Raw genomic sequence first — 20,045 nt, forward strand, 5'->3', positions numbered from 1 at the left:
GAGAAAAAAAAAAATAGTGGCATATGTAATAGTAAAAAAAAAATTGAGCTTCATAGAAAAACTATATGAAAATATATATATAAAAAAAATGTACTGATTAAGCTTTACAATTAGAGAAATTATATTGTTATTTTTGTCCTTTACAATCTTCTCTATAACCAATAGAGATATGGGATAAAAAAAAGTGTGAAATAAATTACCGAGGTAATGCAGATAAACGAATATCATTATACAAGGATAATAACAATGTGTTTAATTTAGCCTAACTTCTTTTGGACTTGGATTAAAATGTATAGTTGTTGTCGGTTAGAATTTCGAAATCTCGAAAGAAGAATGTGAAATTTTCAATAGATAAAATTAGAATTCCAACAATATTACAATTTACTATGCATTGAAACCAGAAATGGAATAGTTAGAAAATATAATTCGTCTTTCCCAGCCTCTCTCTATATATATATATATATATATATATATATATATAAATGCTAATATATTCTTACTTATTTTTTACTTGGAGTATGTTAACAACCTACACCAAAATTTTAGGACAAGAAAATCATTCATTTCTTTTGATTTGGTTAATTTGTATAAAGGACATTATAGTAATTTAATTTAATTTTAAAAAAAAATAAAATATTTTTTCTCTCTTATTAACTTCGTTCTCCAATTCATTTTTTTTATTAATTAATTTTTTATTTGTTCAGAGAAAGAGGAGAGACATCATAAGAGATGAGAGAGAAATGAGTTAAAAAAAGAATTTAATAGGAGAGAGATAAATGAGTTAGAGAAGGAATTTAATAGGAGAAAAATAAATAAGTTAGAGAAGATATTTAATAAGAAAGAAAAATGAGTTGAAGAAGGAATTTAATAGGAGTGAGAAATAACTATAATATCCTTTATACAAATTAATAACCAAATAAAAAAAATAAGTGATTTTCTTGTCCTAAAATTTTGGTGTAGGTTGCTAACATACTCTAACTAAAAAATAGGTGAGAGTAGGCCTGTGCAAAAATTTCCGGCCGATCCGAAACCGGCCAAACCGATGATCAGATTGGGTGAGGCGGATTGATTCTTAGGTATATCGGATTTTTTTTAAGCAAATTTCGGGTTCAAACGGTTTTGAACGGTCGGATTCGGTGTTGGAATTTTCTTATCCGATGTACCCGAATCCGACCGTTTATCTTCTTCTTCTTCACCTTCGTCTTCACCGTTTATTTTCTCCATTTTTACTTCGTCTTCTTTTTTTTTCTTCTTCGTTCCGTCTTCTTTCTTCTTCTTTTTCACTCTATCTTCTTTCTTCTGCTTCTTTCTTCTTCTTCTTCACACTGTCTTCTTTATTCTTCTTCTTCACTTCGTCTTCTTTCTTCTGCTTCTTTCTTCTTCTTCCATGGCTACCGCTGCTGAGAAACTTCCTGTTCTGGTTGATGAAGGTGGTGATGCGGAGATCTGAAACTCCGTGATTTCCCCCAAATGAAGCAGCGACAGAGACCGGCAAAGAATGGCGACGGATGGCGACGAGGAAGCTTCTCAAACCGATAAATCCATCCGATGAACCCGTAACCCGCACGGATTGAACCCGCCAAAATCTGAGTTCTTCGTCGGTCGGAAATGGCCCCTGATTTTTCTTAATCGGTTTCGGATGATTTTAGGAATTTTGGTCCGAAACCGACCGTGGCCGACCGATGCTCAGGCCTAGGTGAAAGTATATTAGCATTCCTTATATATATATATATATATATATATAGTTTCAGCCAGTCTCATCACCACAATATAATTATTTGTGTTTTCTCTCTTTGTTTCGCAGGTTTCACTTCTTAATGGCATACCAATGTACCATTGTGAGCCGTTGGAGAGACAACAAGCTGTGATCAAGAAGCATGCGCTGGGCTTTTGCAGGTTGGTTTCAGTGAGGATCTGTTTACCATTGAAAACCTGAATAATAATAATGGTTTCACTTACAAGTTACAAGGACTTTTTGAAGTTAATCAAGGTGTTATCTCACATCAGGGACTTGGAGGAGTTGGCATGTGTGTTAACTGCTGGAGAGGTTTGGTTTTGGATACAGCCGAATATGGCCAACTTTCGTGAGTTGGTAGTTTATTAAATGGAAAGAAAAGGGTGATGAGGGTAAGAAGGCTTTGGCTCTAGTATACTGCCGTAGGAAATTGGAGAAAAAAGCAGCTAAGATGAATATTGTTAAAATGTGAAAATCTGTTTCAAACAAGTTGCTAATCAATTTTGCAAGATTCAGACAAGTTTGCACTTTTGCAGTGGATGATGTAATTATGCCTAGTGCGTTTTCTGCTTTAGGTTTAGTTATTTTGTTTTTCGTCTGATTGCTTTTGTTTCTACTTGTAAACATGAAGTTGGTGTTGGATTTGGTTAGGAGAAATAGTTCAGCAGGATCAGCTTATGCAAGCTTACATATTTTTATGTTGTCAAAAACTAGAAAAAAAAATTATGCAACAATGTCTAGATAAGTTTGCAAACATTATGTGCCTGTACATGTATAAGGTGAAGGCTTTTTGAAGGATTTAAAACTTGAAGAAGGTTTGGTATATTTTATTTTCTTATTAAATATGAGTATTACTCCCCGTAAGGATTCAAATTTTAATTTAGTTGGTCTAACCCTTTTCATAATACCCTTTTTTTAATATTTACAAAAATTTGTTATTTTCAATAAATATCAAATAATAATGAAGACGGAGGGGTAGTAAGTGAGTATCAGAAGAAATGTTGACATTCATCTTATTTCACATTTAATAAATCAAGTTGTAATTAACTAAAGTGGGTACGTATTTTTTGCGATTATATTTGCCTTCACATCCTATGATGATAACGAATCATAATAAAAACAAGATAATTTTTTTTAACGGATCTATAGTGTTGCTGATTATTTAGGTGTCAGCTTAGCTGGTTGTGGTAATTTCCCATTTACATTCATGCTTCAATTTTTATGGAGATATGTTTGGAAGTGATCAATACAACTAATTAATAAACCTAAAACAATATATTCATTATGTTGTGTGAGCTCAAATCATTAACTGATTTTTTCATGATCTCGATCGTAGTTTGAATTAATTTCCCACATATAATTGCTTTTTATAATCCTCCTACGAACAACGATTGCCTGATAATCCCTCTCATACATGTGCTAATTAGCAATCTTCATACCATACTAGTAATTAATAATGAAACATGGGCCAAGATTCTATACTACCATGAAAAACTTAGTACGGTAGTAATGAAACTAATTGATGAATCATTGAATCATATGCGTATAATATATATGATTTTATGTCAGAGCTGAAGACGAGGGGGATTCAAAATTTTCCCCATTTTGTGCATGAAATATCAAGCTCTCTAATTAACAAGATTGGATTTCAAAAGTTTTTATATATGTGCAGAAGGAAGGTCTAGACCCTCCAAGGAAACTCTCTCCTTTTAGCTAGCACAGATACAAAAGTTCCTCTTGAAGCTTTCTTTGCTATTGTATGGCTATTGCATGATTTGATTTTCTTCCTGTAAGGTTTCTCTTTCTTAGGAAGATCTTTTATGCTCTCCACGTTCGCTAGAGAACTGAAAGATTGAGCCTTCCCTTGGTAAAACATAGACAAGCCTCTCCTGCACACGTGATATATAAACTATGTTAACGCACCAACTTAAACCAATTCCTAACATTAATTTTCAAACAAGAAAATTAGTAAAAGTTTTTTTTTTTTTTTTTTTTTTTTTTTAAATGCATCATGCATGAAATTGCTTACTTTAATGGGAGTTGATTCATCAGCTCTGATAATTCAAACAAAGGGTTATTTGAATGTGTTGATGAAGATGATGAGGCTGATAAATAAGAAGTTGAAGAGGATGATGCATCCTCAGCCAATTTTGATGAAGAATATAAACACACAGAGTTCATTGAATCATCTGAGATTGATCCATTATTGAATATTGAATCGCTCACATCATTGTTGACATCTTCCTTAACAACCCAATTTGTGTTTCCAGCTCCACTACCATTCATGATTTCCTTCACGTTCATTTCTAGCTAGAGAGACTTGCTTTGCCTTCTCATCGGTTATAGAAATTAAGAAAATAAAGGAAGAAGAAAGATGAACATTATCTCTTCTCTACTTTATGAAATGGAATAGGCCTTCATTAAGGGAGCTCATCTATGTATAATCTCACATGATCAGTTGTAGATTATGATATCAACTGATTCGAGCAGTTACATTTAACAGTTTGAGTGATTTTATATATAGGATTACCAATGACGAACTGAATAGCATTATTGTTTATTTAAGTTTATCAATTATAACACTAAATCATAACTTTTTGTCATTGTTTGTTAGATAACGTTATAGCGTGCAAAATTAATACCCTTCTATCGCTATAGAGGATAAGGACTAAATTTGAAGACATCCATATCCTGAATCAATGAATCACCTTATTATAACTTCTTTTGATTTTTGGCGTGTGAAACTGTGATCTCCCGTCTCACCAACTTTGCTTCATAAAGGCATGACAGACAGCTATATATATTCCCACCTTTTAATGCATTGTTTATCTTTATCACACCATGTATATATAAATATAATTTTCTAATAATTTTAGTGAATGATCCTCGTTTTCATGGTTTTTTTAATGATATTTATTTGAGAAATATTTTATAATAATTATTTTTATAAAATTAATTTACACACAACTCCATAATTCTATAATGATGAGATATTATGCATTTTGAATCTACATTTTCAAGATTTTATTTTTGATCATTACCTAAAAGACATCTCAATCTATGTGTATATTTTATAAGTCATATTTGTTTTTGTTATTTTATTTATATGAGACTTCCCAACATATTATATATATTTTTATTAATTAGGAAAAGAAATTACCGCGCACACCTACAATTCAAATGTATTATATATTAATAAAAGAGAGATTTGTCAAGTAAATATCATATTATTGATTATTTTTCTACTAAAATGTCGCCTAATATTATTTTATTTTTATTTTTTTTATACTTCATAAAAATATATAAATATAGTTATTAGGTAATTATAAAAAGAATATATTTTGAAATAATTAAGGTAATTATGATCAATATATATAATATAATATTTCCATTACGATAATTAATCTCAAAATAAAATTAATTAGAATAATATATATATATATATATATATAATTTCATTTTCATTCGACTACAATCATTCCATTGTGCATTTTTTTTACCTCATTAATGATTCTTCTGTAAAAAGTCTCATTTTAACGATGAATGTCGAATAAATCATAAAATTAACCTTAGTTTTACATTTTTACTTTTTGTTACGATGAATATAGGAGGCAGTTTCTTTTATTTATGAAATGTGTCAACTAAATACAAAAAAAATTGTCATTTATCTTTCTTTTGCTATTTTTTCTGTCTATTTCGATCCTTACATGTTTCATTATTATTTTTGATATCTTATTTGATGGTGGATTCAAGACCCGGAGTTAATGGACACAACTTTTTTTTAAAAATAAAAATTAATAATCATTATCATATATATAAAAAAGCAAAACATAAATATCCAAAGCAATCATCGATTGATTCAATATATAAAATTAGAAAATATAAAATATAATATTTTTAAATATATATTAATAATTTAATTAAAATGCGGAAGTGCATTTGTTTATCTTCACTATAATATAGGTTTATCATTGATCTTATTGTTCACTCTTTTATATAAAAAAATTCACCTTCAATGTTGACGAATGAATAAATCAACCTATTTTAAAAAAATATTAAAAAAAACCTATCCTATTTTAAAAAAATATTAAAAAAAACCTATTTTAGCAAATAGTTGAATACCCAACCAATTTATGAGAGTTCATAAATACAAAAAATAAAAAAATAAAAAAATGAAAACTAAGCTTAAGCCACAACTATTTAAGCACTTATCATCTTCATTAGCTTTCCCGAAGAGTTGAAATACCTAGTCTTGGACATTGCCAAGTCTACAAAGACATACACTTGTGCCAAAGAAAGTACACATTGCAACTTCTCCATGACAACTAATTTCTTGTTGTCCACTAACATAGGCACATCGATGAAAAGCCCTTTCTTGATGCCTTATCATACAATCTCATGGCCGTAAATCATCCTATGTTGTCTGTTAAGATAATTCATTTTCAGTTTAAAATGAACATAACTCGATGTTGTTCATCACCTCTTTCATTCTTGAAAGTCACATCAGGCCATAGGATCTTATTCCTTGCTAAATATTTTCTTCGCGTGGATGCTGACTAGGATAGTTGCATAACAGCCCACAGGGTTTTGTATGTTCCTTGGAGATCGATGCACCGATAGCTTGAATGTCTAATAATATATTATTAAAAAACTATAGTTATTCTTTTTATAATAAGTTAAAATAAACACGTAATTTGTTTTTTATTAGGAAAATAAATTTGGAGACTTGGAGTTGTAGATTTAAGCACGACAAGGAAAGAAACGAACGAAAAGAACAAAAATGATGCTCATAGGCCCAATTGTCATGCCATGGTCCATAAATAAATAGAACTTTTGTCCTTTGTTTGAAAAAGGCTAAGGCATAATTGAGTTTTCCACTGTGATGCATATCATCTGCCAAAGTAAACAATACGAAATGAACTGTTCTGAACAGATCACCTACGAGTAGAGACATGGCCCTTCCTGCAAATTAATACTCTTTCCCTACAAATATAAACATGGGCAAAAAAAAAGAAAAGAAAATGTTGTTATAGAAAAAAAATAACCACATTCTCAAAATCTTAAGATATCTCGAAGAAAATGATATCGTGTTAAGCAGAATTCTTTATTTTCTCTGTTGAGTGGACACCGGGTATAGATTAGAAAATGAATAAATCATTCTTTCTCTTAAATAGTTATTAAACATTTAAACTAATTAAATTATATATATAGTTTTTAGAGTTTTGAATATTTATTCATTTAGTTTTTGGATTGATATATTTTACTTATATTGAAGGATTATATGTTATGATTTCTAATTTTAAGAATTACTAAAATGATTTGAAGGATGTAATAATTATTTAAGAAAGAGAGTGATATATTATTACAACAACAGTGCAGCGGGCCAAAGGAGAAAGATTTTGATATATTATTTGATAAATTATTACATTATTGATCGTGCAGAATGGAGTGATCATTGTGCCTAGTCTAACAACAACAGTGCAACGGGCCAAGGAAAAAGATTTTGATTTTTGACTGGGGCATCACTAGTAACTAGTAATCAATAATCATAGCTTAAAATTGCGATTCATGATCACATCATCCTATTGTACTCCATGCCATGGTCAATAAAATCTCTAATCAGTGTTGTACATCATTGAGAAAGTTTTTCCCAACTAGTATTAAACACAACTACTTCCATCATATTTTAATTATAATAATTTATGTCATGAATAATGCTTTAACATATAATTCTTTTATTAATTTATAAAACCAATTTAAAGAAGAAAAAAAATTTATGAAATCCAAAACATAAGGACATTGGTGATGAAAAGACATACACCTACTTTGACAAAGCTAACATTCTAACGCGTGATAGTAAATATTAAATTATTTCAATAAAAATATATTTTTATAATTAATTATGTCAAATGAATTTTATTTGAATATATTATATTCAAATTGATTTTAAAATAATTTATTTTGTTTTTATTATTTAAAAGAATATTTTTATAGTAAAGTTAATAAAAGAATGTATAACGGTTGTAGTAGATGATTTCACATTCGAAACAATTCGTTATCAGAATATAATTAATGTGAGAACAAATGTTAGCTAGAAATTAGTCTAATATCTTTTAATCACAAACTCTAATTTTTTATCAATAATAGAAATTTTTTTCAATATGATGAATTTTTTATCATTTGATAATATTTGCCAAGCATATTATCTTTTTTTAAATCTCTAATACTGAGTTTTTTTATGGGTAATACTCATGTGTTTAATTCCTGCATAAACATAAATATATAAATATATAAATTTAGAATTTAGGATTTAGGGTATATATAATAAGTATATTGAGTTTATTTTTAATCAAGACGAGTTTAAGATGAAAAAATTCAAGTAAATCTAAGTTAAATATTAGCAGTTGAATTGACTGAAGTTAACTCATTTTTAATTTTAAATCAAGGATATAATTTTAATAATTAAAAATAAATATTTATTAATTAAATTAAATTATAAATTTGAAAAATTAAAATTTGATGAAACAAAATTGTACATCGAAATAGATATGATATGCTTATTAAAAAACCTATTTAAAAGATATACAAAAATATATAAATAAATTAAAAGAAACTAATTATTTTTATTAAAAGTAACATAATATAAGATTAAAAATATATGAAACGCATAGAGAGAAGGAACAAACATGCGAAATTGCGGGATCGAGAAATATGAATAAACCGAATTCGAAAGAAAAGAAAAAACTTGGGACCGGCGCTTTTCCGCTGACACCCGAAGCAGCCTTGTATTGTTACAGTCACATATTCAATTCTCTGTCGCCTCCTCCTGCAAAATGCAAACACAAACAACATCACAATAGTTTTATTTATATTTTTTATTTACACAAATAAACGTTGTATAAAGATATATACTAAAGAATAAAATAGTTAAAAATATTAATAATAGCATAATTGTGATTAATTAAGTAAGTAGTTCCTCTGAGTCTGAGGGAGTATAAAGAAAAATCTGCATTAGTGGACAAGACACGATGTCCTGGTCCTGCCCACTCCACTCTTGAGCTCCAATCTCTAGACTGAACAGAACAGAGAGAAACAGAGAAAGAGAGACAATAGCCGTTACTTTCTGAGCATTGGAACGTTAGGTGAGTGAAAAAGCTTTCCAAAGTGAAACATCAAACTTCACACTTCACACTTCACACTTCACACTTCACACTTCACTCTCTCTTCTTCGTGCTTCCAACATCACTACACACCAATGGCCACTGGCTTCACCCTCTTCTTCGCGGCTTCACTTTTCCTCTTGCTTCTCGGTTCGTACCTTTCTTTCATTTCGATTTTTCCTTCAATTTCCTAACTTTGCTTCAAACAATGTCGGTGCTGTGCTCTGCTTCTATATTTTCCTTTCCTGTCTGATATTTAAACGCCACTACCAGAAACTAGATTTACGCATGCAGTTAGTGGTAGAATCTTCTTTAGAACTTGAGGGAGGGTGAAAAAATTGCTTTTTTTAATTAATTAATGATGATATCATATTAACAGGGCTTTTTCTTCCTAACCCTACCCCTTCAACTGGGTTTGCAGTTCTTTTCAATTTGTGATACAGCTCATGTGTAAAGATCACTTCTTTGCTCATAGTTTGGTTAGAGTGACACCTTACCCCACATTGTGTACTGTGGATTGAAAACAAAAATAAAAATTAGTAATTGATTGTTTAGGCTTGAAGATACAAGCTTGTAGAGCTAGCATTTTTCACTCACAAAGAGTAAGACTGTTTGTAATGCTTAATTTTTGTTTAATATAATGTTATGAAATATTCTGTGCCAGATTGTTGCTCTGGGAGTTTTATTGGGGTCTGCTATGGAAGAAGTGCTGATGACCTCCCCACACCTGACAAGGTGGCACAGTTGGTTCAACTTCATAAAATAAAATATGTCAGGATCTATGACTCTAACATACAGGTTCTCAAGGCCTTTGCAAACACTGGGGTTGAGCTTATGATTGGGGTTCCAAATTCAGATTTGCTGTCCTTCTCTCAGTTCCAGTCTAATGCAGACACTTGGTTGAAAAACAGTGTCCTTCCTTACTATCCGGCCACAAAGATCACGTATATAACCGTTGGTGCTGAAGTCACTGAAAGTCCTAATAATGCCTCCTCATTTCTGGTGCCTGCCATGAACAATGTGCTTACAGCACTCAAGAAACTTGGCCTGCACAAAAAGATCAAAGTTTCCAGCACTCATTCACTTGGGGTTTTGTCGCGATCGTTCCCGCCTTCTGCTGGGGCTTTCAATAGCAGCCATGCGCATTTCCTCAAGCCATTGCTAGAATTTCTTGCTGAAAATCAGTCACCTTTTATGATTGATATATATCCCTATTACGCCTTCCGAGATTCCCCAAATAAAGTGCCTCTAGACTATGCCCTGTTTGAGGCATCCTCTGAAGTCATTGATCCAAACACTGGTTTGCTGTACACTAGCATGTTTGATGCTCAGATTGATGCTATTTACTTTGCTCTGATGGCCCTGAACTTCAGAACAATTAAGGTCATGGTCACCGAAACGGGTTGGCCTTCCAAGGGGTCACCTAAGGAGACGGCTGCAACTCCTGATAATGCGCAAACATATAATACTAATCTGATAAGGCATGTTATCAATAACACTGGTACTCCTGCAAAGCCTGGAGAGGAGCTAGATGTTTATATTTTCTCATTGTTCAATGAAAATAGGAAGCCTGGTTTAGAATCTGAGAGGAACTGGGGATTATTTTATCCAGACCAGACAAGTGTGTATAGCCTAGATTTCACCGGACGAGGTGCGGTTGATATGACCACTGAGGCAAATGTAACCAAGTCAAATGGAACCACATGGTGCATTGCTTCAAGTAAGGCCTCACAAATTGACTTGCAGAATGCCATAGATTGGGCCTGTGGTCCTGGCAATGTGGATTGTACAGCTATCCAGCCTAGCCAGCCTTGTTTTGAGCCAGATAACCTAGCTTCACATGCATCTTATGCGTTTAATAGCTATTACCAGCAAAATGGGGCTTCTGATGTTGCTTGCAGTTTTGGAGGCACAGGTGTAAAAGTTGACAAGGATCCAAGTATGTTTTCGTTGTTCATCACAACCCATCACCAATAAATCATTTATTTAGTCAGTGTTTTTGTAATGTGCTGTTTTTCCCAAAATCTTTTGTGCATACATATGCTAGATATAATTTGAAGAAAGCTAGTCAAAATGCATTCAATTTTAGTAGAAGAAAGTATTAATTTGTAGAGGAATGTGTTTTATGTGGAAGTTGTTTGATATCTGGCAAACTTGGCTGCTGTCATAGTTGCTCGTTGAATTGTCAATGTTCCTAATATAGGACATGATATTTGGCTTGTTCCGTCTATTGTTTCATTGAATTGTCTATTCCTTTTCTGTGTTACTAATGAAGTGGTGGTCAATTCTGCAGGCTATGACAACTGCATCTACATGAAAGCTGGGTAAGTTCAATATAGGACATGATATTTGGTTTCTTCCTTTTATTTTGGACGACCTTAAATTGCACAAATTCAATTTGGAACCATATATGACATTTGGTTTTTCGTCCATTGTGCTTTTGCAGAAGTAATAAAACTGTGACAAGCAATACAACAGCAATGTCTTCAACTTCATCCTCTTCACAGAATGGAAATTCTTCGTCAATTTTTACATTTCTTCTTGTAACTTGTGTCTTTGCTCTAATGCATATTCAACGACACTGATAAGCTTGATTGTTGAAAGTGCAGCACGATTTTGCTTTGCTGTATGCTGCGTTTCAAATGCATGGGGGAGGTATTAGTTTTAGTGGAGAGCTTTCATATGCTCTATGCTATGCATCAGAAAAGTGATAGATGAAAACTTTGTTGCTGTTATATAAGATTTTTCTTTTTTCTTTTTCAGTGCATTAGAGCAATGATTGGCCAAAACTCTTTGGTACTAGTTTTGTGTGCCAAGTGAGAGATGCAAACAGCATGCAAAGATAACTTGGACTTAGCATCGATATTTTATGTAAATTATGCATGTGTTGTTGCACCTTATTGTCTCATTATTTTGCAACTTTGAAAGGCTATAAAACTGCTTGTTCTTAAGATTATCTCGAGGCTTAATAGAGTGATACTAATCCTTTTAAAAAAAAAATATGTAGTGATACTGCCAAAGCAGAGTTTTAGTTATGCAATTGCATAAGCAGAGTTTTGCTGATCATCCTATCTGGTTCAACCCGAAAACCCAAAAAGAAATCGGTGATATTGATGGTTTATCCCGAAGAAAAAATGGGGTTGAACAGTTCCAAACACTATTGTAAATGATTTGTGCAATTAATCATCAACCATAGGGTTGATAAACCTCATTTTCATATGGGATAAGTTAGGTAACTCCATTAATGATGCAGGAAACTTTCTTGTAAAAATTTGACCTGAAATGGCAAATTTGACCAATTGGAATGGGGCCAGTCAAACTGATCATGAACCGATCAAAATCGGTTCAGAAAACTTGCTTGAACTTTTTTTATTTTTATTCTAAAACATTTTTTTAACTAAATAAAGGCATATATATGAAATTTAGATATAGATGGTTATTATTTGTTATATTTTTTGTTTGTTTGCAAGACGTAATATGATTTCTTTTTATGTTAATTTAAAATTTTGCTTTATTTTCATAATTTTAATTTTATTCTGTTTTGTTACTAAATATATTACATAATATTATAAAATATTTAATTATTATTGTTCTAAATTAGATTTTACCATGTATAAAGTATTGAATCGTAAATCAATAGATTCATTAATTCAATGAGTCGTACGACTTTAAAAGCGTATTTATATATGCGATATTTTGATTTTACCGTTGTTGAATTATTAAATCGTCTACTAACTATTTAGAACGGGGATTAATGATTAGGAATCATTTCAATTTTAATGGTTTTGAATTTAAGTCCTAGACATGATAATATGTTAAATAATCGAAAGGAAAATTTTGTCCTATAAAAAAGTTCAATTTAACTTTAACATGATTATCTTAAAAAAAATACATTTAATTTATACTTATAATTATATAATCAGTTTTTTAATAGTAATATTTGTAACACCGTAAAGGGTAAGATAATTATGACAATTTAATTTACTTTAGAAAGAAAGATATATAAGATTTTTTTTTAACAAAGCCTTGTAGGCTCATTCTCAAGGAAAGTTAGAGCGAAGTTTTAGAAAGAAGACCCTTGAACTGTAGGATTCTTTTTCTTTCAAATTTCTCTGTGTAATTCCTTTCTTTCCCTAGAACGCTAATCTCTTTTATCTTTTCTTGAAATTTAGGTTAGAAAGCTTGTTTTTGTTGGATTGAAGCCGTCGAGTCGACTGCTTGAAGTTTTCTCTTATTCACCCTTTCATGGCTGATTTGGAGCCACTTTCAGGTAAGGGAAACTAGAACGTAGTTTGTATGATTACATGTGAGTTTAGGAACTCAGAAAATTATGGTTAACAAATCAATCTGCTAAATTGATGGGGTTTTGGTATTTTTGGGGCTTTGGGCTAAAAATGGGATTTTTAGTGATTTTGGTACATCGAGAGGATGTATGTTGGATCTAAGGGTGTCCATGGATTGTAAGAAGTCTATTTATTGTTTGGTGTGGATTGTATATGACTGTTGTTCTAAGATTTTGCAAGTTTTTGGTTGGTTTTTCTGAAATTGGGTGTTACAGGTTGAATCTGCCCCGGACGTGTCTTCATGGCATCAAATGGACCTTCATTAGAGGTATCCATCTTGCAATCACGCCAGACGTGAGGTTAGTCTCATCAGACGTGATTCAAAATGGGAGCCTTTGGATAAATTTCGCCAGATGTGAGGAAGGCCACACCAGACGTAGTATCAGATAGTGGCTCAAGTGGGGATCTTACTATATGATGCCGGGCGCATGTCTAGTTGCGTCGAGCATAGATGCCCAAAGAAGTCTTTGACTTCATGACATCGGGCGCAAAGTGAGTTGCGTCAAACGTCATTTTGTAGGGGAGTCTCTATCAAACTTATGCCAGACTTGGTACCCTGATGCCGGGCATGAGAAAGTCCTGGAGCTCTTGGGTTGAGCTTAGGCTGGGCGCGACAAAGCTGCGCCAGGCGTGAATTTGCATTTGGTTGTTGTGGTTGGGTTGTGATGCTTTTGCATGTTTTAATGTTGAATGTTTGATCATATATGTAGGTGAATTGATGTTTGGTTCATATTTATGCTTAGGAAGATATGTATGAATGTTTAAAGGCGAGTATTATGTATGTATGTTCATATGATAATGAATTTAATCATGATGGTGGATTGACCATGTATGATGTGTAGTCTAGCCTAGAACTTGAGGAGAGGGAAAAATGTTTTTGAACTGGAAAAGTTCACGCAGAGTCTCTTAAGAGTGGTGCTTGAATAGGCCACTGGTATATATGAGAGTGACGCTTGGATAGGCCACTAGTTTTGGGTGAGAGTGGTGCGTGGATAGGTCATTGGTCATGGTAAGCCTGTACCCAGCTGTGATATACCTGACAGTGGAACCGGACTTCCAAGTATATAAGTGACACTATCCGAGTAAACAACTGGGGAGATTTGATATCTCGATTTGCTATTGACCCAGCAGGGCACTTCGAACGTAAAAGCGATCGAGATGATTTCGGTAGGATGAGATGTCACTTATGCTGCTCTGTTGTTGGGGAGATCTCCAAGGTGAATGTGTGACGATGCATTAGATTATTGATATATATGGATATCTGTCATGAGTTGCATTTATTGCATGATTATGGTATGATAGAGCGTATGGCATGACTTTATAAGAATGATTGTTGATGTGATGATTTAGTAGCATAGAAGTTTATTCTTATGCTTGCATGATTGTTTATTGAACTCTAGCTTACCCTTCTATTTTCATGTTGATGGATTGCGATGATCATACTGTGTATGGAAGCAAGTTAAGGTTAGGTTGGAGTTGGACGTGGTGATTGTTGTGAGTTGAGGAGTTCTGTCCTAATGTTAGAGTTACCGCTCGAGATAACTGTTTAGAGGTGCTTGACGAACACTAAGAGAGTATTATTATTTGGATGACTGTATATACATAGTATTCCATTTTGTACATAGTGGTGTGGTTTTACTATTATTTTTTTATATTCATGTTTATATTGTTATCCAGTTTAATAGCTCCTCTTAGTTAACTAGTATAGTTAGTGTTCATTAAGTATAGAAATAATGACGGATCGTTACATTATTAGTGACAACAAAAATAATAGAAAAATTATTGCTCCAACAAACTTTCTATTGAAACTAATAAGACTAAAAATTTGTTATAATTTAATTCTTGAAAAACTAATTAGAATAAATTAGTGCTTATTATTCTTATTAAGAATGTGACAACAATTATTGTGATTTAGTTTTTATTGAACTTTCATTGCGATAATTTTTAAATACTTCTCTTTGAAATAATGAAATTTATAATCTTTTATTGTTTATTTTTTATTTATTTATTTATTATCAATAAGTATTTTTATCGAACACATGACAATTTCTTTTAGATTTGGCAAACACTTCCTCCCAACTTAATTTTCTACATTTCTTGTTTATTCTTTTAATGTTACTTTTGTATCGTTTTAATTTTTGTGTAATATCTTTTTATCGTATTTTTTTTTGTAAAGAAATATTTAAGATGTGTTATAAAAATAATTGAAATAACTGTAATTTAACTATAATACATTTATACACTTACAAAATATAAAAGGATTTGTTAAATAAGTCAAAATTTATATATATATATATATACTAATAATAAAAGGGGTTTTCTTATTTAATATTTAGTTTTATTTTATCTTTAATAACCGTCCAAATTATAAGGATGAATTTATTATTTTTTTCTCTTTCTTTAACAGAGTCACGTAGTGTATTTTTTTTGGCCCACTAGTAGATAATAAAGATTTTTCTTTCTCTAGATAATTTTGCATTTTTTTTCAGTTTTAATTCGAATGCTTACCTCTCCCAAGGTCTAATTAGGTTTGAGGGCTTCAAAAGTGGAAAAGCATATGTAGATCTAGCAAACAGTGACTACTGATATATTTCCTGATCTCAGTGGTTGGAGTGTCAATAGGATGGCTCACCCTATTCAACCTTAACCCATGTGTAAAATAATAATATTCGTATCATCTAAATTGTAATTAGCCAACTATTCAATATAATACCGACCACATTTATCCAAAATAAATAACTAAATAAATAATGCGCTAAAGAGTCAAGTTCAGAATGAGTTGACGTACAGGTCGCAGCAACCCCGGAAAATAAGCTACATAAAATTAAGGGATTTTTAATTATACGAGCCGACCCAAATTAGTTTGACACTCGCACGTTTAACGAATTTGGTCTGCAATCCTAGTCACAAAAATAAATAAATAAAAGCATTTATATAAAAAATTGACTACTTAAAAAGATCATATTAGGCTGGCCGATACAAGCCAACCCATAATTAAAGTATTTTGGTTTTTTAAATATTAATAATTATATGAACTGATTTATTTAGTGATGATCGGCAGGTTTATACACACTTGTTAAATACAAGCTCATTTAGATGTAAGCCTATAACTAATAACGGGCTTAAGCAAACTGGGTCAAGTCAGTCTACATGTCCAACTTTTATGATAATTTTTGAAGTGGAAATTTAAGGGAAGGGGTAAGACAAGATTGTACCAAGAAAAAAAAAAGAGGGGAGATATGTTCTTGTTAAAGAAATTAAAAGACTTGTATAATATTTATAAAAATAAACAAAATGTCAGAATATTGAGTTTTTGTTAATTATTACTTTATTTCTTTTATTTTTAAAAACTATCAAATTATACAATATTTCTCACAAACACGTCATTAAACAACGACTAACGATGTTTAGAGTCGAGTAGGATGAGTTGTTTGTCCTTAACCAAATTCTATTTTTTTTTATGAAATCAATTCTTCAAAAATCAAACACGATGCTTTACTTAAAATATATTGTGAACTGCAAGTTCAATTAAGGACAAATTTAAAATGAGACCAAGCCCAAATTGTGGATTTTATAAATCATAAAGTGATTGTCCCAATTTAACTAATCAATCCATTATTAAATTATTTGAACTAGCTATTTGCATCGTGGGCATCAACAGTCTTGTCAATCAAACTATAATTTTAAATGGAACATTACTGCGTTTTGTTTTTTTCGCTTGAAGGACAGTTTCAAATCCAAGCCCGAGTCCTCAACAACTATGATAATTGGCAATAAAAAGATAGAATTTAGGAACAAACCAGGTAGGTATCCATATCACTTTCTTCCTTGCTATACCAGTACCTCGAGCACAAAACAGACGACATCCCTCAATATTGCAATTATCAGAGGCATGCAACAAGATCACTTGGTTAAGTTATCATGATACCTGCTATCTACTTAAACTGTAGAACAATGTAGTTACTTAATACCTTAGTTAACTGAAAGAAAATTATTTGCATTTAGAAGAAGAAAAAAAAGGAGTTAGGAGGTATAAATATAAAGGCATATCTGCCAGCTAGATAAGAATCTGCCGACTTCTGATAAATGTGAGAACCATTATACCATAACATTAAAATTTAAAACCACTGTAATGTATACAGGTACCCCACTAAAAAAGTCCAACGACAGAGAATTATAGTCATCATTTCTCAAGAACCAAAACACTTTCTTCGCAACACGCACATGCCGTCACTTTTGATACCCAACAATATTATTACACTGCAATCAAGCATTCCATTCGAGGTCGATGCAAAAACTTGTACAGAAGCCAATGAAATATGCACCATAACAAGACATAGAGATCGAGGATTAGAGACCCTGTTCAATGAGATAATCACCAAGCCTTTCAACTATGATGTTGCATTGACCTGGACTCATTGGTTCGTCATAAATGCCAATGATCAAGGCCAGATTGGTCTTCTTGACAGTAGCACCACCAGGACCCTGGATAAAAATCGATATTACAACTACAATGACTAAAATATGCACGAAGAAAATATGTGCACTTTGTGCAAGAAACCCAGCTCATATATATTCATCTTTCAACATTGAATAAAAAGATATTTAAAAAAATGTTTTTAAATTAAAATTGGAAGGAAACACTGGGCACGAGCTTGATGCGTGATTCAGATGATTGGTCTTAAAAACTGAATTTAGACAACTTCACAAAATCAACTTATAAGATGAGAATTGTCTTTTATTTATATATACTAATTTGACTATATTATTGATCAATGTGAGACTTAGGTTTTTCTCATAGTATTTGCCTATAATATGATTGATATGACAAACACACGGGCAAGGCATAAGTTGTCCTTCAGACAGATTCCAAAGTATGGTCCAAGATTTAGAAAACAGATATTGTTGCGTAACTAAATTACTATGGTGCACGATATGCTAGCTCGATCCATGCTTGTGTCAGCCTCAACACCAACACAGATTAAAGTGCATACAATGAAATGGTTACAACTCACTCTACATTTTATTGCCCAATTCTACTTCTAATAGTCTATAAAAAGAATTGAAAATGCAAGTCTTCACAGAAACTGTATTATCCATTACAATATCAGCAAATCCACGCAAAAAAAAAACAAAAAAAAAAAACTTGAAGCAGAGATCAAAAGCAGCGGTTACCTTCTTCCCTCGAATGACGGCGCCAGGCTCGCCTTGGATAACCATATATTTGGTGCCACCGAGATGCAATCCAGTTGGAGCAAGCGATCCAGGCTCATCAAAATCATTCATGATCGCAGAGATTTCCTCAGGCTTGAACTAAAAAAACAAACATCCACACGCAACATCACAAATAAGAACGGATCAACTAAAACAAAAACAGATCTGTCACAATTATAGTTCACAAGAGCATCCGACACATATAATCAATCAATTAAGCACGCTTCAAATCGACAAATGAGAACAAAACGCACTGTAACATTGCATTAAAGTGAAGTTATCTTTTGCACAGTATATAATCAACACTACTAGGTATTGTCCTTAATTTTTTAATTCAGAGAAACAGTAGCAATCCAAGTCAATTTGAATTGCTCTAAGTTTTTAAAGTATTTTGCAAGTTGATTCTTCTCTTGTTGGATCTCCTTGACAAGTTTTATGTGTAAGCTTAATTTAGAAGGGCAATGAACAGAGATCGGCGATTGTTATGGATTAACGGCGAAATGAAGCGATCGGAGGGGGAAAAGAGTAAAGGAAGGGAAACCTGAGGGAAGTTGGAGCTCTGAGCCCAAACGGTGCCGTCTTGGCCGAGGATAGCGGCGGAGGTGAGGCGGTTGCCTTCAATTTCGCAGAGAAGGTGGTCATCGACGTATGCTTGCCACGACATGATTCAGATTCGGATTTTCTTCTCTTCGCTTCGCTTCAGTGATCGAAAATGGGTGAGGATTGGGATTGGGAACTTGGTAGCTGCGTTGATACTACGGAGGAATGTATGCCTATAAATCCGTGTAATCATACCCAAGTTACAACAATGCCCTTTTCATTACCCTATTTTCTCTCTCTCGCACAAAATCTAGCAAACCAATATATTATTATTATTATCTCAAAATCAAATTAAATAAAATATTATAATTAATATTTAAATTTGATCGTTTGCATATAATAGTAATAATTAAGAATATCCTCAAATCATAATACAATTTGTTAACCACAAATCTGAAATATAATATTTATATTCAAAATTTAGGATAATGAATTTTTAATTTTATTCTCATTTATAATTTTTTAAATAAATATAATAAAATATTACAAATAAATGTGTATTATTATTTAATAGTTTTTTTTATGAAAATTATTTTAACAAGCATGCATCCTACGCAAATAAAAGTTTATTACATTTTAAAATCATATTCAAAAGATTAAAAAGTATAAATAAACAATATTCAAAATATTCAAGAGATTAAAGAATTACTATTTTATCAACGTGTTGTTGATTTGAGTTACATCGAATTTAGATCTCTTAAATTAAGTAAACAGATAATATAAGAAAATTATATAATAGTATTATGTCTCTAAAAGTAATCATTTACGAAATATTATATAAAAAATAATAATTAATTTTTTATTATATATTTGATTTTTTTGTCCTTTAAATAGTAATCTTAATAGTTATTCTTAACTGATAGTATTTCTAAGATTTTTTCATGAATAAAAAATATTTTAAAAATTATTCTCACTCATTGAATCACGTGTCTCATTTTAATCTCAAATATCAATGAATTAATTTAATTTTTTAATTTTTACATCTTTTAAATG

General features: G+C 31.6%; 3 protein-coding genes across 4 annotated transcripts; 1 reads left to right on the forward strand and 2 right to left on the reverse strand.

Annotated features, from left to right (window-relative positions):
- Window positions 1–2,247: 2,247 nt before the first annotated feature.
- Window positions 2,248–4,811, reverse strand: LOC109799723 (uncharacterized). Its single transcript, XM_020360343.3, has 2 exons — window positions 3,765–4,811; window positions 2,248–3,624 (listed from the first exon to the last, which is right to left on the reverse strand). The coding sequence occupies exons 1-2, from the start codon at window positions 4,037–4,039 to the stop codon at window positions 3,417–3,419; spliced, it is 483 nt and encodes a 160-aa protein (XP_020215932.1). The 5' UTR covers window positions 4,040–4,811; the 3' UTR covers window positions 2,248–3,416.
- Window positions 4,812–8,723: 3,912 nt separating this feature from the next.
- On the forward strand, window positions 8,724–11,795 carry LOC109799755 (glucan endo-1,3-beta-glucosidase 13). 2 transcript variants are annotated; one of them, XM_083069047.1, is made up of 4 exons: window positions 8,724–8,877; window positions 9,560–10,834; window positions 11,189–11,219; window positions 11,342–11,795. In XM_083069047.1, the coding sequence occupies exons 2-4, from the start codon at window positions 9,730–9,732 to the stop codon at window positions 11,478–11,480; spliced, it is 1,275 nt and encodes a 424-aa protein (XP_082925173.1). In that variant the 5' UTR covers window positions 8,724–8,877; window positions 9,560–9,729; the 3' UTR covers window positions 11,481–11,795. The 2 variants fall into 2 exon arrangements, with proteins under 2 accessions (XP_082925173.1, XP_020215964.2); XM_020360375.3 differs by having other exon boundaries at window positions 8,733–9,045.
- Window positions 11,796–17,315: 5,520 nt separating this feature from the next.
- Window positions 17,316–19,224, reverse strand: LOC109799594 (profilin-1). The gene is made up of 3 exons (XM_020360179.3): window positions 18,994–19,224; window positions 18,414–18,551; window positions 17,316–17,723 (listed from the first exon to the last, which is right to left on the reverse strand). The coding sequence occupies exons 1-3, from the start codon at window positions 19,114–19,116 to the stop codon at window positions 17,589–17,591; spliced, it is 396 nt and encodes a 131-aa protein (XP_020215768.1). The 5' UTR covers window positions 19,117–19,224; the 3' UTR covers window positions 17,316–17,588.
- Window positions 19,225–20,045: the final 821 nt, after the last annotated feature.

Source organism: Cajanus cajan, chromosome 2, assembly GCF_000230855.2.
Source record: "Cajanus cajan strain Asha chromosome 2, NIPB_CcT2T_4, whole genome shotgun sequence".
In the NCBI taxonomy this organism is placed as follows: Eukaryota; Viridiplantae; Streptophyta; class Magnoliopsida; order Fabales; family Fabaceae; genus Cajanus; species Cajanus cajan.